This window comes from Salmo trutta, chromosome 25, assembly GCF_901001165.1.
Source record: "Salmo trutta chromosome 25, fSalTru1.1, whole genome shotgun sequence".
Taxonomy (NCBI): domain Eukaryota; kingdom Metazoa; phylum Chordata; class Actinopteri; order Salmoniformes; family Salmonidae; genus Salmo; species Salmo trutta.
Window position 1 is genome coordinate 545,328 of NC_042981.1, and position 24,104 is coordinate 569,431.

Here is a 24,104-nt window from a genome sequence, read left to right on the forward strand (position 1 = left end):
AGACAGACAGACAGACAGACAGACAGACAGACAGACAGACAGACAAAGTGAGGGAGGGAGGGAGAGAGGGACAGACAGACAGACAGACAGACAGACAGACAGACAGACAGACAGACAGACAGACAGACAGACAAACAGACAGAGACAAAGTGAGGGAGGGAGAGAGGGACAGACAGACAGACAGACAGACAGACAGACAGACAGACAGACAAAGTGAGGGAGGGAGGGAGAGAGGGACAGACAGACAGACAGACAGACAGACAGACAGACAGACAGACAGACAGACAGACAGACAGACAGACAGACAGACAGACAGACAGACAGACAGACAGACAGACAGATAGACAGACAAAGTGAGGGAGGGAGAGAGGGACAGACAGACAGACAGACAGAGAGAGAGAGAACATAACATTTGACATCCCAATTAAGGCTAAAAATACTTCAAAGTTATAGAAGCCATTGTCCTCTATGGTTGAAAGGTCTGTGGTTCACACAACAACCAAGAACTCACCAAATGGGACAAGCACCCAATTGAGACTCTGCATGCAGAATTCTGCAAAAATATCCTTTGTGTACAATTAAAAAACCCAAATAATGCATGCAGAGCAGAATTAGGCTGATACCCGCTAATTATCAAAATTCCACACCCACCAAAAGGAAAGTGATAGAGTGAGAGAGAGAGACATATACTTTTGGTTATTGTCTGTTCCATTTGCTTTGGCAATGTAAACAAATGTTTCCCATGCCAATAAATCCCTTTGAATTGAATTGAGAGAGAGAGAGAAAGGGAGAGGAAGAAAGAGAGAGAGAGAGAGAGCGAGAGAGAGAGAAAAAAAAAAAGCAAATTCAAATTGAAATACCTATTCAAATTTGGCTAAAACAAATTGAATATGTCATTGAACCAATTGCACTTTATGGCAGTGAGGTGTGGGGTCCACTTGCAAAACAAGATTTCATGAAATGGGACAAACACCCCATTGAAACCCTACATGCAGAGTTCTGTAAGATTCTCCATCCAGCTGGTCATGGGGCTGAGTTCACTAACCTGTTCTACTAACACACTGAAGCCTCAGGACCCTCATCCAGCTGGTCCTGGGGCTGAGTTCACTAACCTGTTCTACTAACACACTGAAGCCTCAGGACCCTCATCCAGCTGGTCCTGGGGCTGAGTTCACTAACCTGTTCTACTAACACACTGAAACCTCAGGACCCTCATCCAGCTGGTCCTGGGGCTGAGTTCACAAACCTGTTCTACTAACACACTGAAGCCTCAGGACCCTCATCCAGCTGGTCCTGGGGCTGAGTTCACAAACCTGTTCTACTAACACACTGAAGCCTCAGGACCCTCATCCAACTGGTCCTGGGGCTGAGTTCACTAACCTGTTCTACTAACACACTGAAGCCTCAGGACCCTCATCCAGCTGGTCCTGGGGCTGAGTTCACAAACCTGTTCTACTAACACACTGAAGCCTCAGGACCAGAACATCCAATCAATCAGAATAAAACAAATTACAACAGTCAAAACTAAACTACATTACCTATTGGGAAACACAAGCACAAACACAAAGCAAAATGCAGTACTATCTGGCCCTAAATCGACAGTACACCGTGGCTAAATATTTGACCATGTTTACTGTTCAAAACCTTAGAAAAACCTTGACAAAGTGCAGGCTCAGTGAGCACAGCCTTGCCATTGAGAAGGGTAGACACCAGCACCAAGAGAACCTACAGCCAGACCATACACCACCAGTCAACCCCTCCCCAAACAAACCCTATCCACACCCTATATAGGCCCCCCCAGATCAGTCTTATGCCCCCCCCATGCCTCCCGCCCCTGCAGCAAGGACCTCAACATGACAACCACACCTATACCCAGGCTGTGAGCAGACCAACCCCCACTAACGCACCACTCAAAGCCCCATCCTGCGACCTGAGAGGTATGTATCAGATGCTCAACATGCTCTGTTCACACCTACTGCGATGGTCTGGGCCTAAACCACACAAAAACAACACACCACAGAACACAAAATACAAAATACAGACATTGTCATCCTACAAGAAACATGGTATAGAGGAGATGGACCAGAAATTAATAAGAACATGATCTCAACAGAGAAAAATGTCCTCATGTGTGCTACCTATATCCCCCCCAATAGAATCCCCATACTTTAACGATGACAGAGTCTCTCAGAGAGTTCACAGTCAGCCCACTGACACCCCTATCAGACCACAGCACACTGACACCCCTATCAGGCCACAGCCCACTGACACCCCGATCAGGCCACAGCCCACTGACACCCCTATCAGACCACAGTCAGCCCACTGACACCCCTATCAGACCACAGTCAGCCCACTGACACCCCTATCAGGCCACAGTCAGCCCACTGACACCCCTATCAGGCCACAGCCAGCCCACTGACACCCCTATCAGGCCACAGCCCACTGACACCCCTATCAGACCACAGTCAGCCCACTGACACCCCTATCAGACCACAGCCCACTGACACCCCTATCAGGCCACAGCCCACTGACACCCCTATCAGGCCACAGCCCACTGACACCACTATCAGGCCACAGCCCACTGACACCACTATCAGGCCACAGCCCACTGACACCCCTATCAGACCACAGCCCACTGACACCCCTATCAGACCACAGCCAGCCCACTGACACCCCTATCAGACCACAGCCAGCCCACTGACACCCCTATCAGGCCACAGTCAGCCCACTGACATCCCTATCAGACCACAGTCAGCCCACTGACATCCCTATCAGACCACAGTCAGCCCACTGACACCCCTATCAGGCCACAGTCAGCCCACTGACACCCCTATCAGACCACAGTCAGCCCACTGACACCCCTATCAGACCACAGTCAGCCCAATGACACCCCTATCAGGCCACAGTCAGCCCACTGACACCCCTATCAGACCACAGTCAGCCCACTGACACCCCTATCAGACCACAGCCCATTGACACCCCTATCAGGCCACAGTCAGCCCATTGACACCCCTATCAGACCACAGCCAGCCCACTGACACCCCTATCAGACCACAGCCCATTGACACCCCTATCAGGCCACAGTCAGCCCACTGACACCCCTTTCAGACCACAGTCAGCCCACTGACACCCCTATCAGACCACAGCCCATTGACACCCCTATCAGGCCACAGTCAGCCCATTGACACCCCTATCAGGCCACAGTCAGCCCATTGACACCCCTATCAGACCACAGCAAAATCACAGTCTACTTGAACAGAGCAATACTCTGTTCAAGCTAAAGGAACTGAATAATATTAAGAAATGCTATAGATGGAAGGAAAGTAGTGTGGAAACCTACCAAACAACAAATTCAATCCCTTTTAGAACAACTTCCTGGACAAAACGTTCCACTGTAATAGTGAAGGTGTGAACTTGGCAGTAGAAAACCTAAACAGTATTTTTGACCTTTCAGCTTCCCTATAAAATCTAAAAGGTGTGGGTGGAAAAACATTTTTTTACATTTTAGTCATTTAGCAGACGCTCTTATCCAGAGCGACTTACAGTAGTGAAATCATACATTTCATGCATTTAAAAAAATAAAAACATTTCACTGGCCCCCCGTGGGAATCGAATCCACAACCCTGGTGTGGCAAACACCATGCTCTACCAACTGAGCCACAGGGGAAGACCAGATGATATCATCAAATCGATGTACACAAATAAGGAATGTGCCGTGAAAACGTGAGCTAAATATTCAGATTGATTTCCCCTTAGAGGGAAACAGTGGAACAACTTGAGCTGAAGTCTATTAAATATCTATACTGCACAAAAATATAAAACGCAACATGCAACACTTTCAAAGATTTTAGTGAGTTACACTTCATATAAGGAAATCAGTCTATTGAAATGAATTCATTAGTTCCTAATCTGTGGATTTCACATGACTGAGCATGGACGCAGCCAATGGGTGGGCCTTGAGCCTATTGGGAGCCAGGCCCACCCACTGAGGAACCAGGCCCAGCCAATCAGAATGAGTTTTTCCACACAAAATGACTTTATTTCAGACAGAAATACTCCAGAGTTTCATCAGCTGTCCGGGTGGCTGGTCTCAGATCATCCCACAAGGGAAGAAACCGGATGTGGAGGTCTTGGGCTGGCGTGGTTACACGTGGTCTGCGGTTATGAGGCCGGTTGGACGTACTGGAACATTCTCTAAAACGACATTAGAGGCGGCTTATGGTAGAGAATTTAACATTCAATTCTCTGGCAACAGCTCTGGTGGACATTCCTGCAGTCCCTCAAATCTTGAGACATCTGTGGCATTGTGGTGTGTGACAAAACTGCACATTTTAGAGTGGCCTTTTATTGTCCCCCAGCACAAGGTGCACCTGTGTAATGATCATGCTGTTTAATCAGCTTCTTGATATGCCACACCTGTCAGGTGGGTGGATTATCTTGGCAAAGGAGAAATGCTCACTAACAGGGATGTAAACAAATTTGTGCACAAAATTTGAGAAAAATAAGATTTTTGTGTGTATAGAACATTTCTGGGATTTTTTATTTCAGCTCATGAAAAATGGGACAAACACTTTACATGTTGCGTTTATATTTTTGTTCAGTATATATTTTTCTGTTTATTTACTTTCATACTTCAGCTAATTGCACATTTTTACAACATTGCCAATAATATAACATTTGAAATGTCTATATTCTTTTAAAACTTTTGGGAGTGTAATGTTTACTTTTCATTTCTGATCGTTTATTTCACTTTGTTTTTTATCTATTTCACTTGCTTTGGCAATGTAAACATGTTTCCCATGCCAATAAAGCCCGTTAAATTGAATTGAATTGAAAAGAGAGAGAGAGCGAGAGAGAGCGAGAGAGAGAGATTTGTATATTATCTACCTCACTTGCTTTGACAATGTTAACATATGTTTCCTATGCCAATAAAGGCCCTTGAATTGAATTGAATTGAGAGAGTGAGAGAGAGGAGAGAGAGAGACAGGGAGACAGAAAGACAGAGAGAGAGAGAGAGAGAGAGGGAGAGAGATGAAGAGATAAAGAGGACTGTATTTACCTGTGGGCAGTACTGTGGGTAATCTGGCTGTAGAGACGGAGAGAGGGAATAGGAGGAGGGAGAGCCAGAGAGAACCCCACATAGCAACTATTCCTCTGGTCACCGTAGCTACACGCTGAGCTACTAGACCTGTCTCCGACTCAGGCATCGTACCGGTGCATCATGGGTATCCAACAGAATCACTGCCTCCGTCACCATAGAAACAACCCCAGATTTACCTCTCAATGTCCTGAAACACAGAGACACAACAGACAGACAGTCAGTCACTCAGTTAGACATACAAACAGTCACTCAGTCAGACAGTCACTCAGTCAGACAGTCACTCAGTCAGACAGTCAGACAGACAGTCAGTCACTCAGTTAGACAGTCACTCAGACAGACAGTCACTCAGTCACTCAGTTAGTCAGTCAGACAGTCAGTCAGTCAGACAGTCAGTCAGTCAGTCAGACAGTCAGTCAGTCAGTCAGACAGTCAGTCAGTTAGTCAGTCACTCAGTCAGACAGTCACTCAGTCAGTCAGTCACTCAGTCAGACATACAAACAGTCACTCAGTCAGACAGTCAGATATACAAACAGTCAGTCAGTAACTCAGTCAGATATACTAACAGTCAGTCAGTCAGTCAGACAGTCACTCAGTCAGTCAGACATACAGACAGACAGTCAGACAGACAGTCAGACAGACAGACATACAGTCAAATATACAGACAGACAGTCAGATAGACAGTCAGACATACAGACAGACAGTCAGTCACTCAGTCAGATATACAAACAGTCAGTCAGTCAGTCAGTCAGTCACTCAGTCACTCAGTCACTCAATCAGACAGTCAGTCAGACAGACAGACAGACAGACAGACAGACAGACAGACAGACAGACAGACAGTAAGTCAGTACAGTACAGTACAATACAAATCTTTAAAACAGGGTTAGTTAACTGTTATGTAGTAGGTTGGTGAGTAGAACACCTGTTTAGGAGAGGTGCTGGCTAGCAGAGTAGACCACCTGTTTAGGAGAGGTGCTGGCAGAGTAGAACACCTGTTTAGGAGAGGTGCTGGCTAGCAGAGTAGACCACCTGTTTAGGAGAGGTGCTGGCAGAGTAGAACACCTGTTTAGGAGAGGTGCTGGCAGAGTAGAACACCTGTTTAGGAGAGGTGCTAGCAGAGTAGAACACCTGTTTAGGAGAGGTGCTAGCAGAGTAGAACACCTGTTTAGGAGAGGTGCTGGCTAGCAGAGTAGAACACCTGTTTAGGAGAGGTGCTGGCTAGCAGAGTAGAACACCTGTTTAGGAGAGGTGCTGGCTAACAGAGTAGAACACCTGTTTAGGAGAGGTGCTGGCTAGCAGAGTAGACCACCTGTTTAGGAGAGGTGCTGGCAGAGTAGAACACCTGTTTAGGAGAGGTGCTAGCAGAGTAGAACACCTGTTTAGGAGAGGTGCTGGCTAGCAGAGTAGAACACCTGTTTAGGAGAGGTGCTGGCTAGCAGAGTAGAACACCTGTTTAGGAGAGGTGCTGGCTAGCAGAGTAGAACACCTGTTTAGGAGAGGTGCTGGCTAGCAGAGTAGAACACCTGTTTAGGAGAGGTGCTGGCTAGCGGAGTAGAACACCTGTTTAGGAGAGGTGCTGGCTAGCAGAGTAGAACACCTGTTTAGGAGAGGTGCTGGCTAGCAGAGTAGAACACCTGTTTAGGAGAGGTGCTGGCAGAGTAGAACACCTGTTTAGGAGAGGTGCTGGCTAACAGAGTAGAACACCTGTTTAGGAGAGGTGCTGGCTAGCAGATTAGAACACCTGTTTAGGAGAGGTGCTGGCTAGCAGAGTAGAACACCTGTTTAGGAGGTGCTGGCTAGCGTAGTAGAACACCTGTTTAGGAGAGGTGCTAGCAGAGTAGAACACCTGTTTAGGAGAGGTGCTGGCTAGCAGAGTAGAACACCTGTTTAGGAGAGGTGCTGGCTAGCAGAGTAGAACACCTGTTTAGGAGAGGTGCTGGCTAGCAGAGTAGAACACCTGTTTAGGAGAGGTGCTGGCTAGCAGAGTAGACCCGTTGTCATACAGTTCCATGATTAGTGAGTATCAGGGTAGATTCATAGAACTATTGTTCAACCCTTATTGTACACTTTTATCCACCTTCCAATATTTCATGGATTGAACTTGAACATGACAACTTTCAGGATGAATCAAACCGCTGTATTTTGATTCATCAATACTTTCCTAACCTCAAAATGCAACCTAAATAATCTAATAATAATCTCCAAGATCAGAGTATTTTAAAATCTACCCGTTGGTGTTGAAACAGAGACAAAGACGCATAGATATCTTTCTTTAATTGATCCCTATTTTCTGAACCTGTTCTCTCCATGTATTCTAGTGAGTCTGTCCACAAAATTATAATTAAAGGTGCACAGTATTTAAAGGGATGGCTTCAGATAAATGCACTGAAAACACATTGAATGAAAACAACACGAAAAATTATGTTGGCCAGCAAAGAGGAGGGTTTTCAGCAGTTGAATTACATTTATTCAGTGTGCGCAAGGGAACCACGCCTGCAAAACCTGTTACACACCTTCACAAGGTAAGTCTGAAAAACAGGTGGAATTTTCTAAGTCGGAAATCGGGGCCCCCACTGAACATCGCCGACCCAATTGCGCTGGCCCAACCAGAGAGTCACGCAAGAGCTGTCTACCTGCATCCCCGACGTCCCCATGTACACCCACATCCAACACTGAATCCCCAATGTCCCCATGTACACCCACATCCAACACTGAATCCCTGCCGTCCCCATGTTGACCCACAACCAACACTGAATCCCTGCCGTCCCCATGTACACCCACATCCAACACTGAATCCCTGCCGTCCCCATGTTCACCCACATCCAACACTGAATCCCCAACGTCCCCATGTACACCCACATCCAACACTGAATCCCCAACGTCCCCATGTACACCCACATCCAACACTGAATCCCCAACGTCCCCATGTACACCCACATCCAACACTGAATCCCTGCCGTCCCCATGTACACCCACATCCAACACTGAATCCCTGCCATCCCCATGTACACCCACATCCAACACTGAATCCCCGCCGTCCCCATGTACACCCACATCCAACACTGAATCCCCAACGTCCCCATGTACACCCACATCCAACACTGAATCCCCAACGTCCCCATGTACACCCACATCCAACACTGAATCCCCAACGTCCCCATGTACACCCACATCCAACACTGAATCCCTGCCGTCCCCATGTACACCCACATCCAACACTGAATCCCCAACGTCCCCATGTACACCCACATCCAACACTGAATCCCCAACGTCCCCATGTACACCCACATCCAACACTGAATCCCCAACGTCCCCAACGTCCCCATGTACACCCACATCCAACACTGAATCCCCAACGTCCCCATGTACACCCACATCCAACACTGAATCCCCAACGTCCCCATGTACACCCACATCCAACACTGAATCCCCAACGTCCCCATGTACACCCACATCCAACACTGACCGCACGTTCAGTCAATGCACATGAGGTCAGGTTACCAGATAACTAGAGACTTGATAAGTAATAGTAGGTTTGTCTAGTCGGCTCTGTAAAATAAAGATGAAGCTCGGCCCTTACGGAGCTGACCTGGCCTGACTTCAGTCTATGTAGTTGGCTCTATACACGCCTCTGGTCTGTCTGTCTGTCTGTCTGTCTGTCTGTCTGTCTGTCTGTCTGTCTGTCTGTCTGTTTGTCTCTGTCTGTCTGTCTGTCTGTCTGTCTGTCTGTCTCTGTGTCTGTCTGTCTGTCTGTCTGTCTGTCTGTCTGTCTGTCTGTCTCTGTGTGTGTCTCTGTGTCTGTCTGTCTGTCTGTCTGTCTGTCTTATGTTATTAATCACATGCGCTAACAGTGAAATGCTGAATACAACAGGTGTAGTAGACCTCACAGTGAAATGCTGAATACAACAGGTGTAGTAGACCTTACAGTGAAATGCTGAATACAACAGGTGTTGTAGACCTCACAGTGAAATGCTGAATACAACAGGTGTAGTAGACCTCACAGTGAAATGCTGAATACAACAGGTGTAGTAGACCTCACAGTGAAATGCTGAATACAACAGGTGTAGTAGACCTTACAGTGAAATGCTGAATACAACAGGTGTAGTAGACCTTACAGTGAAATGCTGAATACAACAGGTGTAGTAGACCTCACAGTGAAATGCTGAATACAACAGGTGTAGTAGACCTCACAGTGAAATGCTGAATACAACAGGTGTAGTAGACCTTACAGTGAAATGCTGAATACAACAGGTGTAGACCTCACAGTGAAATGCTGAATACAACAGTGAAATGCTTACTTACGAGCCCCTAACCAACAATGCAGTTAAAAAAAAATACAGATAAGTCTGGGTAGCCATTTGATTAGATTTTCAGCAGTCTTATGGCTTGGAGGTAGAAGCTGTTAAGGAGCCTTATGGACCTAGACTTGACGCTTCGGTACCGCTTGCAGTGTGGTAGCAGAGAGAACAGTCTATGACTAGGACGGCTGGAGTCTTTGACAAATTTTAGGGTCTTCCTCTGACATCGCCTGGAATAGAGGTCCTGGATGGCAGGACACTTGGCCCCAGTGATGTACTGGGCCGTACACACTACCCTCTGTAGTGCCACTGCGTTCGAAGGCCGAGCAGTGATGCAACCAGTCAGGATGCTCTCGATGGTGCAGCTGAAGAACCTTTTGAGGATCTGAGGACCCATGCCAAATCTCTTCAGCCTCCTGAGGGGGAATATGTTTTGTCACGCCCGCTTCACGACCATGTTAGTTTGTTAGTGATGTGGACACCAAGGAACTTGAAGCTCTCAACCTGCTCCACTGCAGCCCCGTCGATGAGAATGGGGGTGTGCTCGGTCCTCTTTTTCCTATAGTCCACAATCATCTCCTTTGACTTGAACACGTTGAGAGACAGGTTGTTGTCCTGGCACCAGGCCGTGCAGTCATGGGTGATCAAGGAGTACAGGAGGGGACTAAGCATGCACCTCTGAGGGGCCCCTGTGTTGAGGACCAACATGGCGGATGTGTTGCTACCTACCCTCACCACCTGGGGGTGGCCTGTCAGGAAGTCCAGGATCCAGTTGCAGAGGGTTGTGTTTCATCCCAGGGTCCTTAGCTTATTGATGAGCTTTGAGGGCACTATGGTGTTGAATGCTGAGCTGTAGTCAATGAATAGTATTCTCACATAGGTGTTCCTTTTGTCCAGGTGGGAAAGGGCAGTGTGGAGTGCAATAGAGATTGCGTCATTTGTGGATCTGTTGGGGCGGTATGCATATTGGAGTGGTTCTAGGGTTTCTGGGATAATGGTGTTGATGAGAGCCATGACCAGCATTTCAAAGCACTTCATGGCTACAGATGTGAGTGCTACGGGTCGGTAGTCATTTAGGCAGGTTACCTTAGCGTTCTTGGGCACAGGGACTATGGTGGTCTGCTTAAAACATGTTGGTATTACAGACCCACTGCTGGCTTGCTTCTGAAGCTAAGCAGGGTTGGTCCTGGTCAGTCCTTGGATGGGAGACCAGATGCTGCTGGAAGTGGTGTTGGAGGGCCAGTAGGAGGCACTCTTTCCTCTGGTCTAAAAAATATCCCAATGTCCCAGGGCAGTGATTGGGGACATTGCCCTGTGTAGGGTGCCGTCTTTCGGATGGGACGTTAAACGGGTGTCCTGACTCTCTGTGGTCATTAAAGATCCCATGGTCCTTATCATCAGAGTAGGGGTGTTAACCCTGGTGTCCTGGCTAAATTCCCAATCTGGCCATCATACCATCACGGCCACCTAATCATCCCCAGCTTACAATTGGCTCATTCATCCCCCTCCTCTCCCCTGAATCTATTCCCCAGGTCGTTGCTGTAAATGAGAATGTGTTCTCAGTCAACTTACCTGGTAAAATAACGGTAAAATAAATAAATAAATAAAAACTCAGACAGGGAGAGGTTGAAAATGTCAGTGAAGACACTTGCTAGTTGGTCAGCGCATGCTCGCAGTACATGTCCTGGTAATCCGTCTGGCCCTGCGGCCTTGTGAATGTTGACCTGTCTAAAGGTCTTACTCACATCGGCTATGGAGAGCGTGATCACACAGTCTTCCGGAACAGCCGGTGCTCTCATGCATGTTTCAGTGTTATTTGCCTCGAAGGGAGCATAGAAGTAGTTTAGCTTGTCTGGTAAGCTCGTGTCACTGGGGAGCTCTTGGCTTTGCTTCCCTTTGTAGTCTGTAATAGTTTGCAAGCGCTGCCACATCCGACGAGTGTCAGAGCCAGTGTAGTACGATTCAATCTTAGTCCTGTATTGACTCTTTGCCTGTTTGATGACTCGTCGGAGGGCATAGCGGGAATTCTTATAAGCTTCCAGGTTAGAGTCCCGCTCCTTGAAAGCAGCAGCTCTAGCCGTTAGCTCAGTGCGGATGTTGCCTGTAATCCATGGCTTCTGGTTGGGGTATGTACGTGCGGTCACTGTGGGGGGGACGTCATCGATGCACTTATTGATGAAGCCAGTGACTGATGTGGTATACTCCTCAATGCCATCAGAAGAATCCCTGAACATATTCCAGTCTGTGCTAGCAAAAGAGTCCTGTTGCTTAGCATCTGCTTCCTCTGACCACTTTTTTTATTGATCTAGTCACTGGTGCTTCCTGCTTTAATTTTAGCTTGTAAGCAGGAATCAGGAGGATAGAATTATGGTAAGATTTTCCAAATGGAGGGTGAGGGAGAGCTTTGTATGCGTGTCTGTGTGTTTAGTATAGGTGGTCCAGAGTTATTTTCCCTCTGGTTGCACATTTAACATGCTGATAGAAATTTGGAAAAACTGATTTAAACTGATTTAAGTTTCCCTGCATTAAAGTCCCCAGCTACTAGGAGCTCCTCCCCTGGGTGAGTGTTTTCTTGTTTGCTTATGGCGGAATACAGCTCATTCAATGCTATCTTAGTGCCAACCTCTGACTGTGGTGGTATGTAAACAGCTACGAAGAATACAGATGAGAACTCTCTCGGTAGGTAGTGTGGTCTACAGCTTATCATGAGATACTCTACCTCTGGCGAGCAATAGCTCGCGACTTCCTTAGATATCGTGCACCAGCTGTTGTTTACAAAAATACATAAATCGTCTTCCCTTGTCTTACCAGACGCCGCTGTTCTATCCTGTCGATACATCATATAACCAGCCAGCTGTATGTTGATATTGTCATTGTTCAGCCACGATTCCGTGAAGCATAAGATGTTACAGTTTTTAATGTCTCGTTTGGTAGTTTAATCTTCCGCGTAACTTGTCGTTTTTAATCTCCGAAGATTGCACGTTTACTAGCAGAATGGAGGGAAGTGGGGGTTTATTAGATCGCCTAAGAATTCTCACAAGGCAGCCCGACCTTCGCCCCCTCTTTCTCCGACTCCTCTTCACGCAGATCACGGAGATCGGGGCCTGTTCCCGAGGAAGCAGTATATCCTTTGGGTCGGGCTCGTCAGAGTCGTGAAAGGAAAAAAAGGATCCTGCGAGTCCGTGGTGAGTAATCGCAGTCCTGATGTCCAGAAGTTATTTTCGGCGATAAGAAACGGTAGCGGCAACATTATGTACAAAATAAGTAAACAAATAAGTTACAAACAACGCAAATAAACGAACAAAAAAAACACAATCGGCTGGGGGCACGTAAAATGTCTTCTTCTACGGCACTGTCTGTCTGTCTGTCTGTCTGTCTGTCTGTCTGTCTGTCTGTCTGTCTGTCTGTCTGTCTGTCTGTCTGTCTGTGTGTCTGTGTGTGTGTGTGTGTGTGTGTGTGTGTGTGTGTGTGTGTGTGTGTGTGTGAGAGTGTGTGTGAGTGTGTGTGTGTGTGTGTGTGTGAGAGAGTGTGTGTGTGTGTGTGAGAGAGTGTGTGTGTGTGTGAGAGAGTGTGTGTGTGTGAGAGAGAGTGTGTGTGTGTGTGTGTGTGAGAGAGTGTGTGTGTGTGAGAGAGTGTGTGTGTGTGAGAGAGTGTGTGTGTGTGTGAGAGAGTGTGTGGCCTCAGCACCATGCTGACTGTTTGTATAAGTCAGAGGACTTGGAATGTTCAAGAGTACAGAACTACAAGAGCCCAGAAAAGCACACATATACACGTGCGAACTCGCCACACACACACACACACACACACACACACAGACACACACACACAACCCTGAAACTTACACTGTTAGCTTAAAGCTCTATTTAAACAACAGCCTTGGTAGACAGACAGACAGACAGACAGACAGACAGACAGACAGCCAGACAGACAGACAGACAGACAGACAGACAGACAGACAGACAGACAGACAGACAGACAGACAGACAGACAGACAGACAGACAGACAGACAGACAGACAGACAGACAGACAGACAGACAGACAGACAGACAGACAGATAGATAGATAGATAGATAGATAGATAGATAGATAGATAGATAGATAGATAGATAGATAGATAGATAGATAGCTCTGGGTACAGAGAGGTGTATTTTAGACACACTCCAGTGAGAGAGAGAGAGAGAGAGGCTGTGTTGTCTTAACACTCGTGTTTTTCTTTCCTCCTGACCCACTCCTGCCTCAGCACATTCTGCAGCCCTGGCAAGGTTAGGGTAGCTCTACTGTACACACACCGACTACAGCTCTGGGTACAGAGAGGTGTATTGTAGACACACTCCACTGAGAGAGAGGTTGTGTTGACTGCAGCCCTGGCAGGGTTAGGGTTAGGGTACACACGCTGACTACAGCTCTAGTATACTGCCCTACAAAAAACGATCAACGCCATGTTGTTTTTTTGTACTGCAAAATCTGACTTCAGCTCTTCCTTCGGTCCTCAGCAGACTGGAGGTCCGAGCAACTTGCTCTGACAGACGGAGGTTTGCGGCTCCCATTATTTGTCTGTCTAGACAGCCCTGTATTTCTGATCGACTGGCTTGTTCTTGTGTCAAGAAACTAAATACCACATTAATCAGATAATATAACCGGCCATTTTATCAGTTCAAAGATTTTTTTACCAAATTCGTAGATACTGTGTTTTGCCTTTATAGGGCATAGTCCAGCTCAAGTATACTGTCGCCCTTTAGCCCTGTAGCTATGAGGCCCTCTAGCCCTGTAGCTTCTAGCCCTTTAGCCCTGTAGCTCCGAGGTCCTCTAGCCCTGTAGCCCTGTAGCTCCGAGGTCCTCTAGTCCTGTAGCCCTGTAGCTCCGAGGTCCTCTAGTCCTGTAGCCCTGTAGCTCCGAGGTCCTCTAGTCCTGTAGCCCTGTAGCTACGAGGCCCTCTAGTCCTGTAGCCCTGTAGCTACGAGGCCCTCTAGCCCTGTAGCTTCTAGCCCTGTAGCTACGAGGTCCTCTAGCCCTGTAGCCCTGTAGCTATTAGGCCCTCTAGCCCTGTAGCTTCTAGCCCTGTAGCTACGAGGTCCTCTAGCCCTGTAGCCCTGTAGCTATGAGGCCCTCTAGCCCTGTAGCTTCTAGCCCTGTAGCTACGAGGACCTCTAGCCCTGTAGCCCTGTAGCTATGAGGCCCTCTAGCCCTGTAGCTTCTAGCCCTGTAGCTTCTAGCCCTGTAGCTTCTAGCCCTGTAGCCCTGTAGCTCCGAGGTCCTCTAGTCCTGTAGCCCTGTAGCTCCGAGGTCCTCTAGTCCTGTAGCCCTGTAGCTTCTAGCCCTGTAGCTTCTAGCATTCTTGCACTCTAGCCCTGTAGACCTCTAAACCTGTAGCCCTGTAGCCCTCTAAACCTGTAGCCCTGTAGCCCTCTAAACCTGTAGCACTGTAGTCCTGTAGCCCTGTAGTCCTCTAGTCCTGTAGCCCTGTAGCCCTCTAAACCTGTAGCCCTGTAGTCCTGTAGCCCTGTAGTCCTCTAGTCCTGTAGCCCTGTGGTCCTCTAGCCATGTAGCTCACTAGCCATGTAGCCCTCTAACTTTGTAACCCTCTAGCCCTGTAACCCTCTAGCTTTGTAACCCTGTAGCCCTGTACTCCTCTAGCCATGTAGCCCTGTAGCCCTCTAGCCCTGTAGTCCTCTAGCTCTGTAGTCCTCTAGCCCTGTAGCTCTCAATCCATGTAGCCTTGTAGCCCTGTAGCCCCCTAGCCCTGTAGCCCTGTAGTCCTCTAGCCCTGTAGCCCTCTAGCTTTGTAACCCTCTAGCCCTGTAACCCTCTAGCCCTGTAGCCTTCTAGCTTTGTAACCCTGTAGCCCTGGAGTCCTCTAGCCATGTAGCCATGTAGCCTTCTAGCTTTGTAACCCTCTAGCCCTGTAACCCTCTAGCCCTGTAACCCTCTAGCCCTGTAACCCTCTAGCCCTGTAACCCTCTAGCCCTGTAACCCTCTAGCCCTGTAGCCCTCTAGCTTTGTAGTCCTCTAGTCCTGTAGTCCTCTAGCCCTGTAACCCTCTAGCCCTGTAACCCTCTAGCCCTGTAGCCCTCTAGCTTTGTAGTCCTCTAGTCCTGTAGTCCTCTAGCCCTGTAGCCCTCTAGCCCTGTAGCCCTGTAACCCTCTAGCCCTGTAACCCTCTAGCCCTGTAACCCTCTAGCCCTGTAACCCTCTAGCCCTGTAACCCTCTAGCCCTGTAGCCCTGTAACCCTCTAGCCCTGTAACCCTCTAGCCCTGTAGCCCTGTAGCCCTGTAACCCTCTAGCCCTGTAACCCTCTAGCCCTGTAACCCTCTAGCCCTGTAGCCCTGTAACCCTCTAGCCCTGTAACCCTGTAACCCTCTAGCCCTGTAGCCCTCTAGCCCTGTAAACCTCTAGCCCTGTAGCCCTGTAACCCTCTAGCCCTGTAGCCCTCTAGCCCTGTAACCCTGTAACCCTCTAGCCCTGTAGCCCTCTAGGCCTGTAGCCCTCTAGCTTTGTAACCCTGTAGCCCTGTAGCCCTGTGGCCCTGTAGCCCTGTAGCCCCGTATCGCTCTAGTCCTCTAGTCCTCTAGTCCTCTAGCCCTCTAACTCTCAAGCCCTGTAGCCCTGTAGCCCTCTAGTCCTCTAGCCCTGTAAGATGAAAGCAGGCTGCGTCTCAAATGGCACCCTACTCCCTATAGTGTCCTCTCTCTCTCTCTCTCTCTCTCTCTCTCTCTCTCTCTCTCTCTCTCTCTCTCTCTCTCTCTCTCTCTCCCTCCCTCCCTCCGCTAGCTACACATTACATCACTCTGAGTTAGGAGGGGAATGTTTGTCTGTGGCTTAAGATAGGAAAAGTAAAAAACTGAGAGAGAGAGAGAGAGAGAGAGAGAGAGAGAGAGAGAGAGAGAGAGAGAGAGAGAGAGAGAGAGAGAGAGGAGAGAGAGAGAGAGAGAGAGAGAGAGAGAGAGAGAGAGAGAGAGAGAGAGAGAGAGAGAGAGAGAAACAAACTGATAGTATATCTGTGTATATCTGGGCTGAATTCTCGGCTGAAGAGGCAGCGTGTAGTAAGAACCCTCAGCTTCTAGAAAAACGCAGACAGAAGCTGAAGAAGCAGATATACAGACAGAGAGAAGCATAATGACTGGAACAGACAGAGAGAAGCAGTATGACTGGGACAGACAGAGAGAAGCATAATGACTGGAACAGACAGAGAGAAGCAGTATGACTGGGACAGACAGAGAGAAGCAGTATGACTGGGACAGACAGAGAGAAGCATAATGACTGGAACAGACAGAGAGAAGCAGTATGACTGGGACAGACAGACAGAGAGAAGCAGTATGACTGGGACAGACAGAGAGAAGCAGTATGACTGGGACAGACAGAGAGAAGCAGTATGACTGGGACAGACAGAGAGAAGCAGTATGACTGGGACAGACAGAGAGAAGCAGTATGACTGGGACAGACAGACAGAGAGAAGCAGTATGACTGGGACAGACAGAGAGAAGCAGTATGACTGGGACAGACAGAGAGAAGCAGTATGACTGGGACAGACAGAGAAGCAGTATGACTGGGACAGACAGAGAGAAGCAGTATGACTGGGACAGACAGAGAAGCAGTATGACTGAGACAGACAGAGAGAAGCAGTATGACTGGGACAGACAGAGAGAAGCAGTATGACTGGGACAGACAGAGAAGCAGTAGGACTGAGACAGACAGAGAGAAGCAGTATGACTGGGACAGACAGAGAGAAGCAGTATGACTGGGACAGACAGAGAGAAGCAGTATAACTGGGACAGACAGACAGAGAGAACCAGTATGACTGGGACAGACAGAGAGAAGCAGTATGACTGGGACAGACAGAGAGAAGCAGTATGACTGGGACAGACAGAGAAGCAGTATGACTGGGACAGACAGAGAGAAGCAGTATGACTGGGACAGACAGAGAGAACCAGTATGACTGGGACAGACAGAGAAGCAGTATGACTGAGACAGACAGAGAGAAGCAGTATGACTGGGACAGACAGAGAAGCAGTATGACTGAGACAGACAGAGAGAAGCAGTATGACTGGGACAGACAGAGAGAAGCAGTATGACTGGGACAGACAGAGAGAAGCAGTATGACTGGGACAGACAGACAGAGAGAACCAGTATGACTGGGACAGACAGAGAGAAGCAGTATGACTGGGACAGACAGAGAGAAGCAGTATGACTGTGACAGACAGAGAGAAGCAGTATGACTGGGACAGACAGAGAGAAGCAGTATGACTAGGACAGACAGAGAGAAGCAGTATGACTGGGACAGACAGACAGAGAGAAGCAGTATGACTGGGACAGACAGAGAGAAGCAGTATGACTGGGACAGAGAGACAGAGAGAAGCAGTATGACTGGGAAAGACAGAGAGAACCAGTATGACTGGGACAGACAGAGAGAAGCAGTATGACTGGGACACACAGAGAGAAGCAGTATGACTGGGACACACAGAGAGAAGCAGTATGACTGGGACAGACAGAGAGAAGCAGTATGACTGGGACAGACAGAGAAGCAGTATGACTGGGACAGACAGAGAGAAGCAGTATGACTGGGACAGACAGAGAAGCAGTATGACTGAGACAGACAGAGAGAAGCAGTATGACTGGGACAGACAGAGAGAAGCAGTATGACTGGGACAGACAGAGAAGCAGTATGACTGAGACAGACAGAGAGAAGCAATATGACTGGGACAGACAGAGAGAAGCAGTATGACTGGGACAGACAGAGAGAAGCAGTATGACTGGGACAGACAGAGAGAAGCAGTATGACTGGGACACACAGAGAGAAGCAGTATGACTGGGACAGACAGAGAGAAGCAGTATGACTGGGACAGACAGAGAGAAGCAGTATGACTGGGACAGACAGAGAGAAGCAGTATGACTGGGACAGACAGAAAGAAGCAGCATGACTGGGACAGACAGAGAGAAGCAGTATGACTGGGACAGACAGAGAGATGCAGTATGACTGGGACAGACAGAGAGAAGCAGTATGACTGGGACAGACAGAGAAGCAGTATGACTGGGACAGACAGAGAGAAGCAGCATGACTGGGACAGACAGAGAGAAGCAGTATGACTGGGACAGACAGAGAGAAGCAGTATGACTGGGACAGACAGAGAGAAGCAGTATGACTGGGACAGACAGAGAGAAGCAGCATGACTGGGACAGACAGAGAGAAGCAGTATGACTGGGACAGACAGACAGAGAGAAGCAGTATGACTGGGACAGACAGACAGAGAGAAGCAGTATGACTGGGACAGACAGAGAGAAGCAGTATGACTGGGACAGACAGAGAGAAGCAGTATGACTGGGACAGACAGAGAGAAGCAGCATGACTGGGACAGACAGAGAGAAGCAGGAAAACCAACAAACAGGCTGCAGGTCCAGTCTCCTCTCTCCCCTGCTGTCGACCCACAATAGACCGACTGGTCAGTGATCAGATTAACTACTGTCGACCCACAATAGACCGACTGGTCAGTGATCAGATTAACTACTGTCGACCCACAATAGACCGACTTGTCAGTGATCAGATTAACTACTGTCGACCCACAATAGACAGACTGGTCAGTGATCAGATTAACTACTGTTAATTTCTCTACCATAAGCCGCCTCCAATGACGTTTTAGAGAATTTGGCTGTGCGTCCAACCTGCTTCACCACTGCAGACCACGTGTATGGTGTCATGTGGGCGAGCAGTTTGCTGATGTCAACATAATGAACAGAGTGCCCCATGGTGGCGTGGGGTTATGGTATGGGCAGGCATAAGCAACGGACAAAGAAACACAATTACATTTTATCGATGGCAATTTGAACGCATAGAGATACCGTGACAAGATACCATGACAAGAAGTACATTGTCGTGCCATTCATCCACTGCCATCACCTCATGTTTCAGCATGATAATGCATGGCCCCATATCTCAAGGATCTGGACACAATTCCAGGAAGCTGAACATGTCCCATTTCTTCCATGGCCTGCATACTAACAAGACATGTCCCTCATTGAGCATGTTTGGGATGCTCTGGATCAACGTATGCAACAGCGTGTTCCAGTTCCCGCCAATATCCAGCAACTTTACACAGCCATTGAAGACTGGCTTTCTGATCCACACCTATCTTTTTTAAGGTATCTGTAACTCATAACTCACATTGTCTTCCACATGACTCACATTGCCCTCTCCATGACTCACATTTCCCCCCATGACTCACATTGTCCTCCCCATGACTCACATTGTCCTCCCCATGACTCACATTGTCCTCCCCATGACTCACATGACTCATATTGTCCTCCCCATGACTCATATGACTCACATTGTCCTCCCCATGACTCATTGCCCTCCCCATGACTCACATTGTCCTCCCCATGACTCACATTGTCCTCCCCATGACTCACATGACTCATATTGTCCTCCCCATGACTCATATGACTCACATTGTCCTCCCCATGACTCATTGCCCTCCCCATGACTCACATTGTCCTCCCCAAGGCTCACATTGTCCTCCCCATGACTCATATTGTCCACCCCAAGGCTCACATTGTCCTTCCCATGACTCACATTGTCCTTCCCATGACTCACATTGTCCTCCCCATGACTCATATTGTCCTCCCCATGACTCATATTGTCCTCCCCAAGGCTCACATTGTCCTTCCCATGACTCACATTGTCCTTCCCATGACTCACATTGTCCTCCCCAAGGCTCACATTGTCCTTCCCATGACTCACATTGTCCTCCCCATGACTCACATTGTCCTCCCCATGACTCACATTGTCCTCCCCAAGGCTCACATTGTCCTTCCCATGACTCACATTGTCCTCCCCAAGGCTCACATTGTCACGTCTTGACCAGTATAAGGGGTTATGTGTTATTGTAGTTTGGTCAGGACGTGCCAGGGGTGTGTTTGTTTAGAGTGTTTCGGGGTTTGTTGGGCTATGTTCTTGTTAGTCTATTTCTATGTTAGTTCTAGTATGTCTATTTCTATGTGGTGTTTGTTGGGTTGACCTTCAATTGGAAGCAGCTGCTCCTCATTGCTTCTAATTGAAGGTCCTATTTAAGAGGGGTGTTTTCCTGTGGGATTTGTGGGTAGTTGTTCCTTGTATAGCTGTAAGCCTTACAGGACTGTTTATCGTCATTGTCTTTGTATACTTTTGTTTTGGTTTTCCTTCTAAGGAATACCTGAGATAGGATAAAGTAATCCTTCTAACCCTCCCCCTCCAATTTGTAAGTCGCTCTGGATAAGAGCATCTGGTAAATGAAGTAAATGTAAATGTAAGATGAGTATACACACTCCCGCTGCGTTTTGGTCAAATCCATATGACACCCGTGACACACATTGACCTCCCTATGACTCACATGACTCATACGGTCCTCCCCATGACTCACATTGTCCTCCCCATGACTCATTGTCCCACCCATGACTCACATGACTCACATTTACCTTCCCATGACTCATATGGTCCTCCCCATGACTCACATTGTCCTCTACATGACTCATATGGTCCTCCCCATGACTCACATTGCTCCACCATTACTCATTGTCCTCCCCATGACTCACATTGACTTCCCGATGACTCATATTGTCCTCCCCATGACTCACATTGTCCTCCCCAAGGCTCACATTGTCCTCCCCATGACTCACATTGACCTCCCCATGACTCACATTTTTATCGCCTTGATGGCTTGTTTTTGCTTCGGTTTGGTGACGATTTGGTTTGGCTTCGGTTTGGTGACGGCTTGGTTTGGTGACGGCTTGGTTTGGCTACAGTATGGTGACAGCTTGGTTTGGCTACGGTTTGGTGACGGCTTGGTTTGGCTACGGTTTGGTGACGGCTTGGTTTGGCTACGGTTTGGTGAAGGCTTGGTTTGGCTACAGTATGGTGACAACTTGGTTTGGCTACAGTATGGTGACGGCTTATTTTGGTGATGACTTGGTTTGGCTATGGTTTAGGTCTTTCTTCGATTTCATTAGCAATTAGTCGTTGGCTCTCACTACAAAAGATAGGCCCACAAATGTTAGGCTTGTAAAATGAATAATGGTATTACATTTAGTCCAATGAAAAGGCCTAGGAGTAGGAGGTTATTCGATTAAGGCAGCCCCCCCCCCCGCACCTCTCTGATTCAGTGGGGTTGGGTTAAATGTGGAAGACACATTTCAGTTGAATGCATTCAGTTCTACAACTGACTAGGAATCCCCCTCCTTTCCTTTCCCTTATTGCTCCATTTGGAAGACTAGCCCAAACATCCACTACGGCTCTCAGACTGACTGGGGAGAAGGGGTCTCCTGTAGAGGATGATGTGCTGTTCACCGTGGCCTTCATCAACCTTCATTCACAGCATCCTCATATCTGTCCAGATGGGAGATGAACACGGCTGAAGGCAGTAGCTTAGTAGCATGGTAGCTTAGTAGCATGGTAGCTTAGTAGAATGGTAGCTTAGTAGCATGGTAGCTTAGTAGCATGGTACGGTAAGGCTGGTGAAACAGCATTGAGGCACAGTCGGGTGAAGGAAGGGTAATTTTGCCCTGTGTGAAATGTCACATTCACCAGAGAACAGAGGTTGGCAATTATTTGACTTTATAGATACAAAAAAAAACTCATTTTAGAGTGTAGATGAACACAACCTTAATTAACTGAATATTTAATTAGGCTATTTTTAAATAAAACAGTGTTGCCACACCTTGACAAAATATGACTTATATTTGGCCTATTGATCATGATGAACCGAATCCAAACTACAATAGATCGCTTATGTTATCAATGGTAGGCCATCATTGTAAATAGGAATTTGTTCTTAATAACTGACTTACCTAGTTAAATAAAAGTTGAATATATAAATAAATCCAAAATCCCCGTCTGTAACAGCCTGTTCAGTTCTGTAAACAGTCAACTATAGCTAACAGATAGAAGAAGCGTGGGTGAGTCTCCGAGGGTTTCCAACACAGTATTACAGTCAATTTAAGCTTGATCAAGTTCGTGCTTGGTGAATCCTTGTGGAGGGGTGTGACGCAATCGCGGAGCCTCTGGGGCCATGCAGAGGCCAAATTGGGTTTGGTACCGAATTACCTCGCGCCTCCCAAATGGTATAACAATGCTAAGGGTTCTGCATAACTCCTTATAGCTCTGCGTTGACATCATTGGTTGAAGGTAGGTGGGGCGGGAGGTCCTGTATAAATATCAATTCACTTCCTTGACAACTTCCTTCACAACAGCTCTGCTCTGCTTAGCAAAGGGTTATAAGTATACACGGCCTGACTTCTGCAGAGGCCGTATCACAGTAAATGGTGTACGGCCACTGCTGACATCAGATTGGCGGCAGTTTATCGTGGTCCCCATAGCGCACCTGTGCGTCCAGAGCAGACAGCGGTGAACACTGACAGACAGACCCGCTCTCTGCAGCACCTGTCCGGGGGGGGGGGGGGGGGGGGGGGGGGACCGGGAACAAAAGAGCTCTGATAGTAGAAAGCTCATCCTGAGACGCTCAGCTCTCTATACGCTCACATACCCGGTTTAAGTTATGTTATGGATGCCGACGGTAACAGTCCAACTGGTTTTTAGTCAACCAACCTGTCTATCTAACTCTCGAAGGCTATAATCAAGGAAGTGCTGCTCTCATGAAGTCGGCTCCAATGTTCACCCAACTTTCTCTCTTATATCGTAACAACAACTATATAATTATAACAATAATAATAGTAATAGTAATCAAATCATATGCAATCATTCTTACCCAAGGATTGTGATCCTTTTTGTGTGATTCCGTTTTGACAGTGATCCTTTACAAGAGTTAATTATCACCATAAAAATAAACAAAACTGTTCCTCAAAACTGCTCCAAAAACACTCTCTCTCTCTATATATATATATACATATATATACATCCGCCTAGAAGTGTTGTAGTTGTAATAATATGCAGTTCTAAAATCACATCCCAACAAGCAGCCAGTCTGAGCGACTCTTCCACCCGGGTAGAGAGAGATCCCTCCGAAACGATCTCTTCAGTCTTCAAGTCTAAATCCGTTCGCAACCGCGTCGTGTTCAGCTGTTGTATCCGTCCAAGACGACAGTGAGTGACTATATAATCCACATGACTATTTAATCATCTCTCTGGTCTGTGGTCTGTGGACAGTTCCGTAAGGAACCGGGTCGGGACCGGGAGAGAAGGATCAGCTCGTTCCGCTCTGCTCCCTCCAGACTCTGGACTGAAACTGCTGTCTGGTTGTTGGTGAAGTACAGCTCGAGTCCCACGCGGCGCTGCGCGGTCTACCTGATCCTACTGACTGAGGCGTGAGATGAAACCAGCTCCGCTTCCCACATCTCTTTCTCTCTGTGGCGATGTGGGGAAACGCGAACTGCAGTCAAGTCGGACAACAAAAAAAAAAGAAAGAGAAAATAGCTTCTGATGTCGCCTGCCAGTACGCTCAAGGCTTTCAGCAGATCAGCGAGTCGGGAATGTTCTGGCGGAGAGTTGGAGAGGAGGAGGAGGAGGAGGAGGAAGGCGCCTCCCACCATCTCTCCTAGAATACAATCAATGGTCGTTATTGGATTGTCTGTCCAAGCAGATAATCTACACTCACTCGGCACACACTAGGTGCTCTTATAGCACAGGAGGCTGCTGAGGGGAGGATGGCTTATAATAATGGCCGGGACAGCGCAAACTGAATGGCATCAAACACCTGGAAACTATGTGTGTTTGATATATTTGAAACC

General features: G+C 47.8%; 1 protein-coding gene across 1 annotated transcript in view; it reads right to left on the reverse strand.

Annotated features, from left to right (window-relative positions):
- fgfr3 (fibroblast growth factor receptor 3) overlaps nt 1-23,862 on the reverse strand; it is a 170,968-nt gene extending 147,106 nt beyond the window's left edge. The window contains exons 1-2 of the mRNA XM_029712591.1: nt 23,126-23,862; nt 5,060-5,288 (exon numbers count right to left, since the gene is read on the reverse strand). Of these exons, the coding sequence (XP_029568451.1) occupies nt 5,060-5,207 (148 nt within the window). The 5' untranslated portion in view covers nt 5,208-5,288; nt 23,126-23,862. The remainder of the gene's footprint in view (nt 1-5,059; nt 5,289-23,125) is intronic.
- Nucleotides 23,863-24,104: the final 242 nt, after the last annotated feature.